The sequence below is a fragment of the Doryrhamphus excisus genome, linkage group LG2 (assembly GCF_037039965.1).
Source record: "Doryrhamphus excisus strain RoL-2023G ecotype Guam linkage group LG2, RoL_Dexc_Guam_v1.1, whole genome shotgun sequence".
NCBI lineage: Eukaryota > Metazoa > Chordata > Actinopteri > Syngnathiformes > Syngnathidae > Doryrhamphus > Doryrhamphus excisus.
The window spans coordinates 17923710-17938504 of record NC_136358.1 but is presented as its reverse complement, the minus strand read 5'-3'; the positions used below and the strand labels follow the sequence as shown (position 1 = coordinate 17938504).

The window sequence follows — 14795 nt, the reverse complement described above, 5'->3', positions numbered from 1 at the left end:
ATCTCCCAATGGGTTAAATCCACGTATCTACAAGCAGCGGGGTGGGGGGGGGGAACCGAAAGGGGGGGAAAAATCCGAAAAGCACACAAGCCGGGCTGTCCTGTCCTCATCCGCGGTCCTCTCTTGTCCCGATCCAGTCCATGGTGGTCCTCACTATGCCTGCGTGTGTTTCGGCGAAGGAGAGTTTGGTCTCTCTCTCGTCTGCCTCTGCAGCTCTGCAGTCGTACACACACACACACACACACACAGTCACACACACGCAGACACACACTCGTACACCGAGCGAGAGAGAGAGAGAGAGAGTGAGAGTTAGAGCGCAAGAGAAGCCACCTCCTCTTCCTCCTCCTCCTCCTCCTCCTCCTCCATGCATGCACACACTTTGACTGTTTCCAGATGTGTGCGTGTGTGTCAAAAAAGGAGGAAAAGAGGGTGGGAAGTGCAGGGAAGACCTTCTAGCTGCACAAAGTGGAAGCTGGCAACCACATGATGATGAAGCAAAGAACCACAAGATTAAAAAAAAAAAAAAATCAGCATAAAGTGGGTCATGTGATCACATGAAAGAAAGTGAATCAAGTCCAAAGGAGGACTATGCAACGCTAACCATAGAACACACTGCAACATATGCTGTAGGAACGCACGAGTCATACAGTCGACACGATGTCCGACGCCGACTACAATACACAAGCACCAGTACCGTGTGCGTATACCAGGCCGAGGGGGTGACAATATGCAAACACCATCCTGTTGACTTTTCCAACACAAAGTGGTGAACTTCTTTTGGACTGGTGGCCAGCCAATCACAGGACACATATAGACAAACAACCATTCACACTCACATTCACAGACAATTTGGAGGAAATATGGAATGTGGGAGGAAACCGGAGTACCCGGAGAAAACCCACGCATGCACAAGGAGAACACGCAAACTCCACACAGAGATGGGTGGAGGGTGGAATTGAACCCTGGTCTCCTAGCTGTGAGGTCTGTGCACTAACCACTTGACCGCCTTTTTCCACCTGTATGTCTAAAATAACCACCTTAAACGCTAATAAGGGCTTCTTATTCAGTATAGTGGCCATAGTCTGAAGCTGCAACTGATGAAATCACATGACCTGTCTTGGAAGTTTAGACCAGCAACTGTTTTGATGGCTATTTTAGGGGTATATAGCGAGCCCGTTAAAATGAGGATATAAGGCAAGGAAGTGGTGTTTATGTGTTGATGCTAATTAAGAAAGAAGGGTTTAACATGTGGACCACCATAGTCTGCTTCTTTTCTCCTCCTCCTGCCCGTGTCCGTGTTTAGGTCTGGCAGAAAACACGAGGAAGCACTTTTTTCCACGCCTAAGCAGAGAGATTGTAACATACAGAGAGTTGAATTCTACGTGTCGAGTTGGATCGCTATGTTAGATAACTAATGTATTCATAAAGTGAAGTCATCATTGTGTCCAAACAATCTAACATATGGACGGCAAGCTGGGCTCAGTCTATTGCGTTAAGGATATATGAGCAACATCGCAGAGTTCAATTTGTAATTATGGTGCCAGCCACTGCGTATTATTACTATTATTGCCTTTGACACAGAGTACTACTTCACAATGTAAGCGGCATGGTGTCAATCTGACTGCAGGCTATATGCGCTGATCCAGAAGTGAATCTAATGACTCAACTCACCGTTGTATTCATTTCACTCCGCTCCCACCATCCTGTAATAGAATAAAGATTTTGTCATCGGAGTAAACACAGGCAGACCAATCGATGTTTGTATAAAAATATATATGGCATATGTGGTGCTTTGTGGTGCGAATGTTAATGTTTCAAAATGAGTCATTTTGCACCACTTGGGGCCTGTCAAGTGCATTGGACGTAACACGGCAACAGGTGGCGCCGTGACACACTAAACACAAGAAGGTTCGAGCCAAATCAGATGCTTGAAGAAAGTCAGATCCGAAAAAGGCACAGCAGCGACAAAGAAACAAGAAAAACGGGACTCAATAAATGGATAAAAATAAAGATATTTTTTAAAATCTTTAAAAAATCATTAAAAATCTAGTAAGTATAATTAAAAAACAATTAATGATATAATAATTAAGTCCTGTGATTGTGTAGTAACCCCACCTTAGGAAAAACAATCAGACTGCACTTCCGGAATAACAAACAAAAAACAAAGAAAAAAAAAAGACTGTATATATATTCATACTGTTTATTCTGTATATTTTGCATTTTCATTCTTTTTTTAATAGATGTGTCTGCACCTACTTCACCAAAACAAATTCCTAGTATGTGTTTGATCATACCTGGCTATAAACCATTTCTGATTCTGATTCAGGATAAGCGGTATAGAAAATGGATCCAGTTTAGCCGTGGACACAATGCCAAACTTCATAGGAAAAATGAGCATTTTTAATAACAGCCATAGAAAAGCGTGGATATAGCCTTACTATATCTGATGATTTATTAGATAGTTGACTCTACTTGTTAAGTTCCGCCGCTGCAAGTGATTGATTAGCCCTATTGAAGACAGCATAAACTTTGAATGCGGTGTAATTGGCGTACTCTATCATGTCAAGTACGCTTGTGTTTTATTAGCGAATGTAAAGGACGAGGAAAAGAAAAGGAAGGAAGGAAGCATCCATGGACGGTTCTTAGGGCAGGTCGTGGGAACAGACACTTGCACCCGAGGGACAAGGCCACATACAGTATACACAACTATCCTCTGTAATCCAGCCTGTTTTATTTATGACAGCTCTATATTTGTACGTCCCGGCCCTCTTTTGTAAAGATCTGTTGGTCTCTGGGAAGAACAAACACTGAAATGCCACAATCCCATGCGGGGGCAGCCAACAATCTCCCGCTCGGTCAAAGGTGAAGAGTATATTTTTGACCGAGTTCAGCTTCGGACATAAGAGAAGTGTTGAAAAGTTGCAATAAAAGAGCTCCACCGGGGGGGGGGGGGGGGGGGCAAGATGGAGACACACTGCAGCGCCGCGGGCGAGTCATGTATCTTTTAATCACATTGCCTCGTTACTTCCACGACGGAGTCCATCCCGTTATTTTATAGATGGTGTCGGCCAGCTAGCCACTCTCGATTTCTCTAAATAGAACAAATGAATTCTATAATAGTCTCTATCAATCAAAGTGCTCACCTATTAATATGATTCAGTATGTTCAACGCGTCATGCCAGTGCTTTGACCTCCATGACTCCTACGCCGTTCACCTTGTCACCTTCAAACGGTCTGAGCGAGCCTGACTGATGGTCAGCTTTGTGATACAGGCGAAACCAATGCAATGTGCAATGCAATTTAAAGAAAGAGCAACCTATACATCTCAGTTTTCTGTTAAAAAATAAGATAATATTAATATTTCAATGAAGATTAAATTCTCAATAAGTTTAGTAGGATTTCTTGTAACATCAGAATCACAAATGTTCCCACATTATTTCCCCAAAAGGCACAATAATGATTTCAGAGACATGTTTACCTTCAGAACACAGAACCATGCCAAACTAATAGATCCTAAATAGACCCATGGCATTACAAAGCTGTTATTTCCATGCTATTAAGTCAATTTTTCCCCTGCTCCATTTGTAAGGCCAGAAGTACTATGGAGTCATATCATGTCCATGTCCAATAACGGGTTATGGATTAATGGGTTATAAACATATGGCAACGTGAGCACACATAAACAACTCAACCTTTGTGCATCCCATAATGCCCCCTAGTGCACTTCATGTGAAATGCAAGGGAGGACAAGTATGTCTGCATGTCCGCAGAGGCATTCAAGAAAGAAAAAACACGCAAATAACACAATGTTAAATAACGCTGGCAAAGGCAATATAGGCAAAGGGGGATGACGTCATAACCAAAGAATAAAACTTACATGGTTGAGCATGTGTGCAAGCATACAAATGTAAATGTGTAAATATGTTATAGTTGTAATATACAAACAAAAGCAAGTTGGTTGTTGAAAGCAGATTCGTGAGCTCATCGATCGATTTTCTTCGACTCGATTGATAAGTCTGACATCCTGCTCGCTACCACGCAACTACTCTGGCCTGCTTGTTTACAATCGTCCCTCTTCAGTCGCCCATGACAGTTTGAGCCAGCCAGAAAAAAAACATTTTACTTTTAAATTCATCGTCTAGATAAATAATTAATGTGTAGCTGTCCTTGTCGGACATTCATCTATGATTTGACTTCCGCCTCGCGTCGTCGCTCTTGCCGCGTTAGCCGCCGATGCTAGTTTTAGAGAGCTAACGCTTCCACGGGGGAACAATGACAGCGACTTATGCCGACAGTGGCGGCGCTCTGGCGGCCAGGGGACTGGATATAAGCTTGGCTGCTTTGCAGCGTCAGGATCCGTACATTAATAACATCGTGGACGTGGCGAGCCAAGTGGCTTTGTATACGTACAACAGAGCCAATGAGTGGGTAAGGCTTCTACTATGCTAACTGCTAGGCTAGCATGTTGGCACGAGCAAAGCAGCATGCCTTACGATGCCTAAACATTCATCAAGACATCTTGCACATTTAATTTAATGGGGGTCAGTATTATTAATTTAGAGCAATGTGCTTGCTGTTACGTGTTTGACTTCAATTGTACACAGGGAATAGCCGTAACAGTGGTTAAGTACCTGCGTTCGAAGCAGCACGCTCTTCTTCGTCTGAATATTCCCCGTAGAAGAAGAGTGGACTGCCATTACAGCACCTTATATACACACGCTCTCTTTATAATCTGGTAAAATCCACTAATGCAATATGCAAATACAGTACTTATAATTTTCATCTCAAGTGTAAAGATTTATTTGAGGACTGTTTTATTACTACGATGGGGCTCAACTCGTTTATCTGTCGGTCTTTAATGTGAATACTCCTATAAAATATGTAACTTTTTTCCAGGAAAAGACTGAGGTGGAAGGCACACTTTTCATCTACACAAGGTAATACAGGAAATACACCCAGGCTTCCATACAAGACCATGAAAATGCAATGCAACATTATTGGTTGTTCAAATTGACTTGTCCAACTTTTTTTTTTTTTTTTAAGACTGGCGTCTCCCAAGCACGGCTTCACCATCATGAACAGACTCAGCATGGAGAACCTGACTGAGCCCATCACTAAAGATTTGGACTTCCAGCTCCAGGACCCCTTCCTGCTCTATCGCAATGCACGCTGTAAGAACACACTCAAACTTTATGTTGAATGATATTTTTTTCCCCCAAGTAAAGACAGTGTTTTTCTTACATTTATATAATTAGCCTTGACGCATTTGCAAAACTTGAATAAAAAAAAAACATAAAAAGTAAAACAAATATCTACGACAAATTAACCTTGGTGCTTTTATGTAGGGGAGGGGACCCACAGCAGCGCCCGATGCTCATTAAGAAGAGTGACTTTCATGCCAAAGTCACCAAAAGACTCGTCACTAGATAAGTCGCAAGTGGCTTTTTAGGAAAAAGACTATCTATAAGGATCTGATTACTAAATGTAGCAGTCGCTAAGTTGGCACCACCAAATTCTGCTCCTGGTAAATGTACTTGAAACCCGGTAAATGGATGAGAAATCCCCAAAATGGATGAAGAACTTCCTTGTAGCTAAAGAAAGAAAGCTTCCATTTAAGGCTCTGCTTTTATCGTTCAACTTTGAAGGGCTGTCAGCACTACGATGGCGGCCAGCAAAGATTAGATGCATCTCGGCAGCAGTCAGTGATAATGTACCCCCCATACACACACACACACACACACACACACACACACACACACACACACCTTTCTTCCTCTCACACACACTTGATAAGGCTCACTAAGAGGCAGGTGGAATGTCTATTTATAGCGGAATGGCTTACTTGGTGGCTGTTTGCTGTGATAAAACCACCAAATAACAAATCCGGTGGCTCAGTCGGTGCTATTAGAGAGGAAAACAGCAGATAAGGAATGAATGATGGCTGTAATCAAGCCTGATGTTCGAGTCTTTTATCTTGCACACAGTAGGGGCTGTGCAGATGTTAGCATGACGAAGAGTTCCTGGCTATAAAACGTATCTCAGTCATGTTTATGTGGTACAACAGCAGATTATTCAAGGTCCGATTGACCTCCACACGGACAGGGGTCGTGGAATCTCATCATTAGGCAAACACGTCCCGCTTGCTCATGCCATAACTTCCCGCAATGGCGGTCACCGCTAAAAATAGACCGCGCAGGGCAAGAAATGTGCGAGAAGCAAATCTGTTGACTTTCTACCGCATAGCCAACGTTAAAAGTGGAAAGTCGTACCTCCAGGTTGCACGTACGTGTAGCCCAGGTTGGTCTCGGACACCAGGTGGCCTTTAAAGCGCACTTCGGGTTCCTCCTGCAGGCGTTGGTGCTTGGGTTTCCTGGTGAAAATGCCCCTCAGCATGGTTGACTCAAAGTCGGTGAAAGCATGGAGGTCCTGTAAATTAATATCTGGGCGCCTGCAATGTCCTCATTGCCACATCTCAGCAGGAAGTGGGCGCCTGCAAACTTAATCTGGTCTCACATTAGAGCACAAGTCATCAGAAAGGTAGATCCTGGTGAAAGTGAAGTTTGGCCGGGTGAGAATCTACTAAAACGTCCCCTGAAATCGCCCCTCTGCGTCATGCAACGGAGAGATGTCCCACTCTCTTCTCTTTGGTGACTTAAGCCCCCCTCTATCTCTGCTCACTCTTTCACACACTCCCTCTCCTCTCTTCTTCCGTGTTGTGGACCATCTCGTCGCCACTAACACACCCATCTTCTAGCCTCTCTCTGGTTGGGTTCCATCCCCAGTGAGCACTAAGTGCGTCCAGCAGGCAGTGACTTATTTGGTGCTGGGCTGACTTTTTCCCAGGCTCCTTGGTGGCCGACTCTGTGTGTTGTTGTGCAAACATACGCGGCTTGTTAGGACTCTGCTGGGCCGCTGCGTGATGGCGGAAACTTTTAGTAAGAAAGAACAATGTATCTTTCTCGGAAATGAATAAAGTATCACAAGCCAATCTCATTCCGTCGTCTGCTGACCTTAGCGGGCCGAACCAAAGGGCTATTTTCATGATGTGGCAGACTGATAACTTGATTTTTGGAGGCAGGCCTTTGTTGCACGTATAATAAAATATCCCTCCCTCTCTCCCCAGTGGCTATCCACGGCATTTGGTTCTACGACAAGGCGGACTGCCAGCGCATCGCCCAGAGGATGACAACGTAAGTGCTTGCGTAACTCTTGGCTTGCTCATTTCTTAAACTAATTATAACTAATGATTACATTGTAAATTATCCCGTATAAAGAGCTTTGTATGTGTGCGTGTGTGTGTAGTCTGACCCAACACGAGCAGGCGGTGGCCCAGTCTCAGGGCGGCTGGTTGTCCCCAGGAAGAGGCGCAGCAGGGTCATCATCATCATCAGCAGCAGCAGCAGCAGCAGGAGGCAGCATGGGCGTCGTCCGAGGTGAAGAAGGGAAGGTAGTGGACATCATCCAGATGTTGACCAAAGCGCACACAGAGTATGACAAGGTAACCTAAAAGAATCATACCAACATGTTAGCAATAGTGGATAGAATGCAAGGATGCCCCCTAGTGGCCGTGAGCCGCATAAGCATGGTATCTGCTGTTTGTTTTATTGGTGGGGTGAAAAAATGTAACATTTTTGAGTGTTTTCACTGACAAAAATATTAGTTTAAGTTCAATTTGTTTTGTGATGCTTCTATGAAGCATAGTAAAATTGATTGCTAATTTTAAAAAAAATCAAAATATTTCAAAGTTCTTTTAAGGGAAGCTACATTCTTTATGAAAATCCTCCCTGGTGATGTGTTGAGAGCACGTCCCACCTGTGCGAGGCCTCAGGGAGGACCCAGGACACGTTGTAGAGACTCTCAACTGGCCTGGGACCACTTCAGAATCCACTGGAGGAGCTGGATGAGGTGGCTGGGGAGAGGGGGGTCTGGGCCTCCCTGCCTCAGCTGCTGCCCCCACGACTCAACCTCGGATAAAATGAAGAATATTTTTAATGATGTTATGCTTAATTGTAATTAAGAGTAGAAATGTCACCCAGATGGGGCTATACATTATTCGGGTTCTTTGTTTGGCATCCTTGCAGGAAAAGTCGGAGCCAAAGGAGATCGGTGGCAGCAGTGTTCTTCACGGGAAGCCCAACCTCATCAAACCCATACCTGTCAAGCCCAACACTCAGGTACCACGCCGACACAGCCCCTTTCACCTGCATTCGCTTGACTGGCCGTCTTTGTGCTCCTCTTGGTTAGGACGGAGATGGCGGCGAGAGCAGGTCCCTGTCTCTGGCCATGTTGTTTGGATCTCAGCATCAGCACTCCTCCAAACACGACCCCGCCCTTCCTGGGGATGGAAAAGTGGATCGGCCTCCTGTGGCCCGCACCCTCACCTATGAAGGCGGAGCGGGGCAGAAAGTTCAGGGAGATGCTTCACCACATCAGAAGCGGCAACCGTGTCCTGCCATCCAGAAGCTCATGCAGGGGCAGAGAGGTCCGGCAGGGGGGGTCCTCCAGACACTCTCCGAGTCTCCAGAGAACAGGCTGTGTGACAATGGTGTCCTGCTGGACCAACACCACCACCACCACCATCATCATCATCATCATCCGCACCACCAACAGCAACTAGACCCAATCAAGAGACTTTTCCAGTACCAGCCCCCGCCTCATCCTGATCCTTGCTGCCCAGCCCCCTCACAGCTCAACCCCCACCCCTGCAGTCAGCCCATAATGGCCGCCTCGGCAGCGTGTCCTCACCGGCCCCACATTCCTGCCGTTTTGCCTCCTCACGAGCTCCTCCACAAGCTCCAGCTGGTCCAGCAGGAGCAGAGCGTGTCCTCCGTGGAACCGCCACGCCTCGGACCCGCTCTGGCCCCCCGATTCCAGGGTGCAGCAGTGTCAGCAGCAGGTCAACAGGTTAGTAGCACTCACCTTGGACATTTTTATTAAGTACACCAATTAGCTTCAAAGTAACATCCACGTGGTGCGTTCAGGCACCTTCCCCGCAGAGGAACGCCGTGGGCCCGACCTTGCTCCTCTCCCCCAGCGTCTTTTCTCAGGTGAAATCAGACGGTGCTCCACCGTCCGTGTCTCAAGACTCCGCCTCCAGAGTCCTGTCCAGAAGCCAACTCCAAGCCACCTTGCTGCACCTTATCCAGGTACCGCTTTTCAAAATAAGACGTTCATGTGCTCCATGTCTGACATCACGTGTCCTTTCAGACAGACAGCTCCTTCCTGGACACCATCTACGAAGCATACGTCAGCCAGTGTTGCCGCCCATGACACATTTACCCCCCTCCAAATATGGACTTCCTGTTCCTCCGGATCCCACTCACACAGCCAAATACACCGTTACATGCCAAGCTTTACGTTTAGACTCTCTGTGAAGGAAAATAATAATGCTTGAGGGTTTTAAGTTATGTTCATGTAGCAGCTGTTTCTTAAGTGTAGCCGTTACACCAGCTCCAATTTTACACTGAAAAAAAAGTGTTGGTGTTTTTTTTTGTTCAAGTTTACTACCTACATGCATTCACTTTAAAGTGATACTATGAAGTTGTTTTTTTTTATTTAACCAGTATCCATACTTAAACTACATTAACAAATATTTCTTTTTGTTTTTATGTGGTAAGAGTATTTTAAATAGTACTTTTTAAAAATGTTATTGTTTACATGGGAACACCAAAATGTGCTGTGGGTGCTCTTTACTACCAACATGCATTTAAAAAAAAAAAAAGTTTAAAAATAATCATTTTCATTATTTGGTCTGCTTTCCTGATATTTTTATTTTCACTTTTAAGTTTTTGACAGATGTTCCCTTTAAATGACATCATTTATCATAGCGAAGCTGCACTACCTCACAGAGAGCTACTACAGTCAATGCATTCACGATAAAAAAAAAACACATTCTCCTTTTTCTACTGTCCTGGTGCACAAATATAAGCAATAACATACAGCAACTGCAATGCAAGATGTAGACATTAACCCTGTCCAAAATTAGAGGATTTGTGCGTGTGCATATTTTTCTAATGGAGAAGCAAAACCAGCACTAAATAAAACAACAAAAGTGGCAAAAAAAAATCAATGTATATTTAGGACTCATTCATGTTCTTTAGGCTGTTGGAAATGTTAGATATTTTTATGACATATTTGTCTGTGACTGTTTATTTTTAATTGGGTATTAAATGTTCCACCAAGTTGAGTCATTTGTCTTATGTGGAAAAGTCAACTTCCTTTGACGTTACAGAATTGTTGCAGGGGTGTAATTTTAATAGCTGCGCCCTCTGATCCTGTGTTCGTTTTCGAACTACAACGAAATATTCCAAAAGTTTCAAAGTCACTTTGCTTATCCCGAATTACCACTAAACTGTAGAATAAATATACTTTAAGTAGCAATAAAGTGGGGAAACACACCTTACACCTTAGCGTCCAACAGAAATCCCGAGCAGAAGCGAATGTTAGCTTGTACACTTCCGGTTTTAACAAAGCTACACTCTTCGTTTTTACCTACAACAAAACATAATTTTAGTTTTTTTACGTGAATTACCGCGAAACTAAATATACAGAAATGACATTCTTACAATTTATGGAGAAAAAAGCAGAAAACACACCTTACTAGCGTCCCCCAAAACTGACGACCAGAAGCGAAGGTTAGCTTGAAAACTTCCTGTTTTAACAAAGCTACACTCTTCGTTTTGACCTACAACGAAACGTGCTAAAAGCTACAAACTAATTTTAGTTTTTTTGTACGTAAATTACCGTGAAACTAATTATACTTAACTGATATTCTTTCAATTTATGTACCAAAAAAGCGGGAAAACACACCTGAAGTGAACGTTAGCTTGTACACTTCCGGTTTTAACAAAGCTACTCTTCGTTTTGACCTACAACGAAACATGCTAAACGCTACAAACTAAAGTTTTTTACGTGAATTACCGCGAAACCTAATATACAGAACTGATATTCTTACAATGTATGTACCAAAAAAAGCCGGAAAACACACCTTAATTGCGTCCTCCATAACTGACAAGCAGAGGTGAACGTTAGCTTGTACACTTCCGGTTTTAACGTGAGGTGCATTTAAAATGCAATGTAAAAACACTGCTAGTTTTTATCGCGTATATTTACTGTTATATATAATATTGAGTGATATACCGAGGACCCACAAGTTGTACAACTGCCTCCTCTGGTGCGTTCAATACCGGAAGAATTTGCAGCTCTTTGCAAATAAACGAGAAGTGTATACGATTTGAGCATATTTTAATAAAAACAATTACAAAAACTATTTAACCCCTCTTTAAAAAAACAAATTTGATGTAAATAGCATTACCTGTATAAGTGACTTATACTGCTGCTGTTTACGAAGACTTCTCATTTGCCCAACGGTCCGTGAACTAGACCGAGCACCTTCATTGATGAGTGAAGACAGGGCTCAACACAATGTTAGCACTTTTTTAAAATGAAAATATAAAAATGAAAAAAACATCATAACCTTACATAGTCAGTCAAAATAGGCAGGGGATGGGGTGGGGGTGGCATCTGTGATGGAGTAGTCAGTGGTCCTTGTGTTCTCCATCTTCCTCCAATTTCCTAATCTCCATCTTGAGGTGGTTGATGTTCTCCCTGCTGGCTTTCAGCTTGTCTTTCAGATCAGTGATCTCCTGGCTGGTCCTCTTCTTGGCCACCTCCATTTTCTCCTTTGTCTTCTGCTCCAGCTCGCCGACTGCACGAGAAGATGGACCAATATTGAAGCACGATTAAAAAAAACACTAGCATGCGTGAGAACATACACTCGGTCTCATGTTTGTAGGCTCCCAGTGTGAGTTGTCTCGTCGTGGTCAGGAGCTGCTGCATCATGGCTGTGGGATCCTGGAAGATCTGAGCCCACAAACCCGAAAGAACGTTAAAAACATGCCATACTTGTAGTCTACATTCTCAAACCTAGCCTCACCATTTCATCATAAAACTCAGACACCACCGTCTTCTTCGGCATGGCGCTGGAATCAGACTGGAACAGCTTCAGCAGATGGTAAAGCGTCACCTGAAGAATCAAAATAGGAATATTTAGCAAAGCTATTTGTGTGTCCTGTGGGTGTGTTCATGCGTCCTCACAGGTCTCTCGTTGGGGTCAATGAAGAAGATCTTGATGATGATCTCAAACTCCCCCCAGCCTGTCTCTGTGATCTCATAAGGGGGCTTGGTCACCACTGCAGAGCACACACAATGTTACGCTTTTCAAATGTGCATTTTAAATGGCGTCTACTGACCTCTAAGTGGGTTGCCGTAGCTCTCATGTAGCTTGAACTGGATCTTCTTCACATAAGCTGACATATCCTAGCAAAAAAACAGCAGTGTGTTAATATTTTTTTTTAATTATGTGTACATAATTCCACCTTACCTCATTTCTGTACGGCTTCACGTACACAGACCACTGATGAGTGTGTCCATCTTCTTCTCGCTTCTTCCCGAAGTAGCGGGCGACATTCCCAAACACGATAGGCTTCACAATAGTAACTCCCTGTACAACAGAACCACAAATAGTGGAAAATATGTTAGTAACATTTGGCGGCCTTCTACGGCCCACACGCTCATTCATTTACCTTAACGCGACCTCCGGAATCTGGACCAAATTCAGTCATCTTTTTAAACATATTACAGGAAAATTTACGTTAAATTAAAGCCTTGGAACAATGTAATTGGATCTTTCTATTAAAAAGACAAATTCAGTTATAACGCCCGCCATTTAATAGATTTCATGTCAATAGCAACAACTAAAGTTGGCTTCCGGTTAAACAGGAAGTGCAACTTGCTTCATGTCCGGTGTGCGCCAGGTCATGATGAACAGTTCCGTTTATGTAAACAAGTCCAACACACGTTGTGCATTTAACAATTAACATGAGGTATGATATAATAGAGCTTAAATGAATATAAAAGTCTGACTAGTTTTAATTCAAATACCCTTATAAAAATGTTTAATCACTATATATTGGATATATCACTATATTAGAAACTAATAGTAAAAAAAAATCCACAAAAGCGAACTAAAGTTGCAATGTTTATTTTGGGGTAGCCTCGATTTTATTTTTGCACAAATTTCGCCTAAAGGCATTAATATGACTTTAAAAAAACATTAAAAAACACAATGCATCTTGTACTGCAGCTCACTTTTTTTCCGTACAAAATAACTAGTATATTATTGCCTTGCAAATGTTACAATCAGCAGTCAGTTTAAGAGTCAAGTATAAATTGCACCTGGCGTCCTTGCGAAGTACACCTGCAAACACTTACCTTATGCACTGTGGAGAAAACAAGTGACAAGATGCATCTATACATTACGCCAACACACACTACAGAGCTTTAAAGTACATTGCACCACAAATGGAAGTGCCTTGGCTCACTTTTTTTGAAGTAAAACCGGCCCATTGGTGTACTATTTCACAGTTACTGCACATGATCAATGTGAACATGGAATTCTGACAATATACTACTGTCAGGATAAAAAAATTATTTAAAAATTTGACTTGCAATTAACAACAAAAAAAGCTGTTTACCACAGAAATGCTTCCTGATTACAATGCCCTTCGGATGATGGATCTTAAGAGTGACTTAACTTTAATAAAAACATGCATTTTGTGAAGAAAACTAATCACATAAAACGAAACGCCACATGGAAATCAAACAATAACAAAAAGGGAGTATTACACAGTAACAATACAAGGAAAAGTGGACAAACAGAATGGGAATGTGTAAGACGGCTGCACCGGTTTCGTGCTTCTGCATGTAAACCAGTTCTTATTCAGCAGTAAGATTGAAAGCTACAGTAAAAAAAAAAAAAAATGAGTGGAATCTACAGCGGCATGTCAAGGTAATATGCATTTTTTTGTCATCAAAAAATCTGTAAAAACAAAGCAAAACTAGTGGTCCCTAAAGTATACACAACATAAAAACAGCAAAATGGTGCATTTGTTGGTTCAAATAAGAAGCAAATACAAATTTGTTATTTCACAATAGCACATTCGATACTTTTCGTCTTACCTGGCGTAAATAAAGGCATCCGCATAAAGCATCAAGTAAAAAAAAACGCTTTCATATAAATGAGGCAGTTGCAAAAAATGTACCTCAGTAAACATGTTTTATTACAACACCATCTATCTTAATCAAAAGCAGACACATTTAGAAACATACTAAGCATGAGAATGAATGAGTTGAGGGGCTGGGGGGGGGGGGTGGTTGAGCAAACATGTACCCTATATAAAAACTGCTCTCTAAACTGAGTGTACACAGTACAGAAGCAAAAAAAAAAAAAAAAAAAGAGAAAAGAATGTAATGTTTGTGTCTTCTATCACAAGGAATGGTGGGCCAGTTTTATTGTTGTTGCCAGACAAGCGAGAGAGAGAAAATAATCACACATCACATGAAATAAAAGAGCATAAAAATAAGAATGGAAAGATTTTGGATTCATCTTTAGTTACCATGAGCAGCCTTACATATGGTGGAGGGAGAGAGGGAAGGGGTGGGGCTCCTCCATCCACTCTGCACACTAGATGAACAGACAAGAGAGAAGGGGAAGAAGAGATGGAGGGATGATGGAAGAAGAGTTGCTGTCCGTGTGGTTTGTGTCCAGTCATGCGGGTTGTGTTGTTGTTGGTGGTGGTGGTGGTGGTAAGGGGGGGGTTGCGTGTGGGGGGCGCAGATGTCCCTCCTCCTTTTGTCCTTCCATCCAATGGTGTATAGAGGTTGGTGAGCTGAAAGGTGTCAAAACGGAGGATGGAGTTTGGTCTCGAGGCAGCGCAACAGTCAACATTCTCTCT

At 42.9% G+C, this 14795-nt stretch overlaps 3 protein-coding genes across 4 annotated transcripts in view; 1 reads left to right on the top strand and 2 right to left on the bottom strand.

Annotated features, from left to right (window-relative positions):
• The window catches only part of cacna1c (calcium channel, voltage-dependent, L type, alpha 1C subunit), a 143400-nt gene extending 136501 nt beyond the window's left edge, over positions 1-6899 (bottom strand). For both annotated transcript variants that reach the window (XM_078787170.1, XM_078787173.1), the window contains exon 1: positions 6270-6899. In XM_078787170.1, coding sequence (XP_078643296.1) covers positions 6270-6393 — 124 coding nt within the window. In that variant the 5' untranslated portion in view covers positions 6394-6899. The remainder of the gene's footprint in view (positions 1-6269) is intronic.
• On the top strand, positions 4033-10179 carry dcp1b (decapping mRNA 1B). Its single transcript, XM_058077923.2, has 9 exons — positions 4033-4428; positions 4897-4937; positions 5044-5171; positions 7124-7190; positions 7303-7498; positions 8082-8174; positions 8245-8904; positions 8982-9146; positions 9208-10179. The coding sequence occupies exons 1-9, from the start codon at positions 4273-4275 to the stop codon at positions 9268-9270; spliced, it is 1569 nt and encodes a 522-aa protein (XP_057933906.2). The 5' UTR covers positions 4033-4272; the 3' UTR covers positions 9271-10179.
• yeats4 (YEATS domain containing 4) lies at positions 9737-12879 on the bottom strand. The gene is made up of 7 exons (XM_058077938.2): positions 12585-12879; positions 12383-12502; positions 12252-12318; positions 12097-12191; positions 11936-12025; positions 11775-11862; positions 9737-11707 (listed from the first exon to the last, which is right to left on the bottom strand). Exons 1-7 carry the CDS (start codon positions 12633-12635, stop codon positions 11538-11540), a joined length of 681 nt encoding a protein of 226 aa, XP_057933921.1. The 5' UTR covers positions 12636-12879; the 3' UTR covers positions 9737-11537.
• Positions 12880-14795: the final 1916 nt, after the last annotated feature.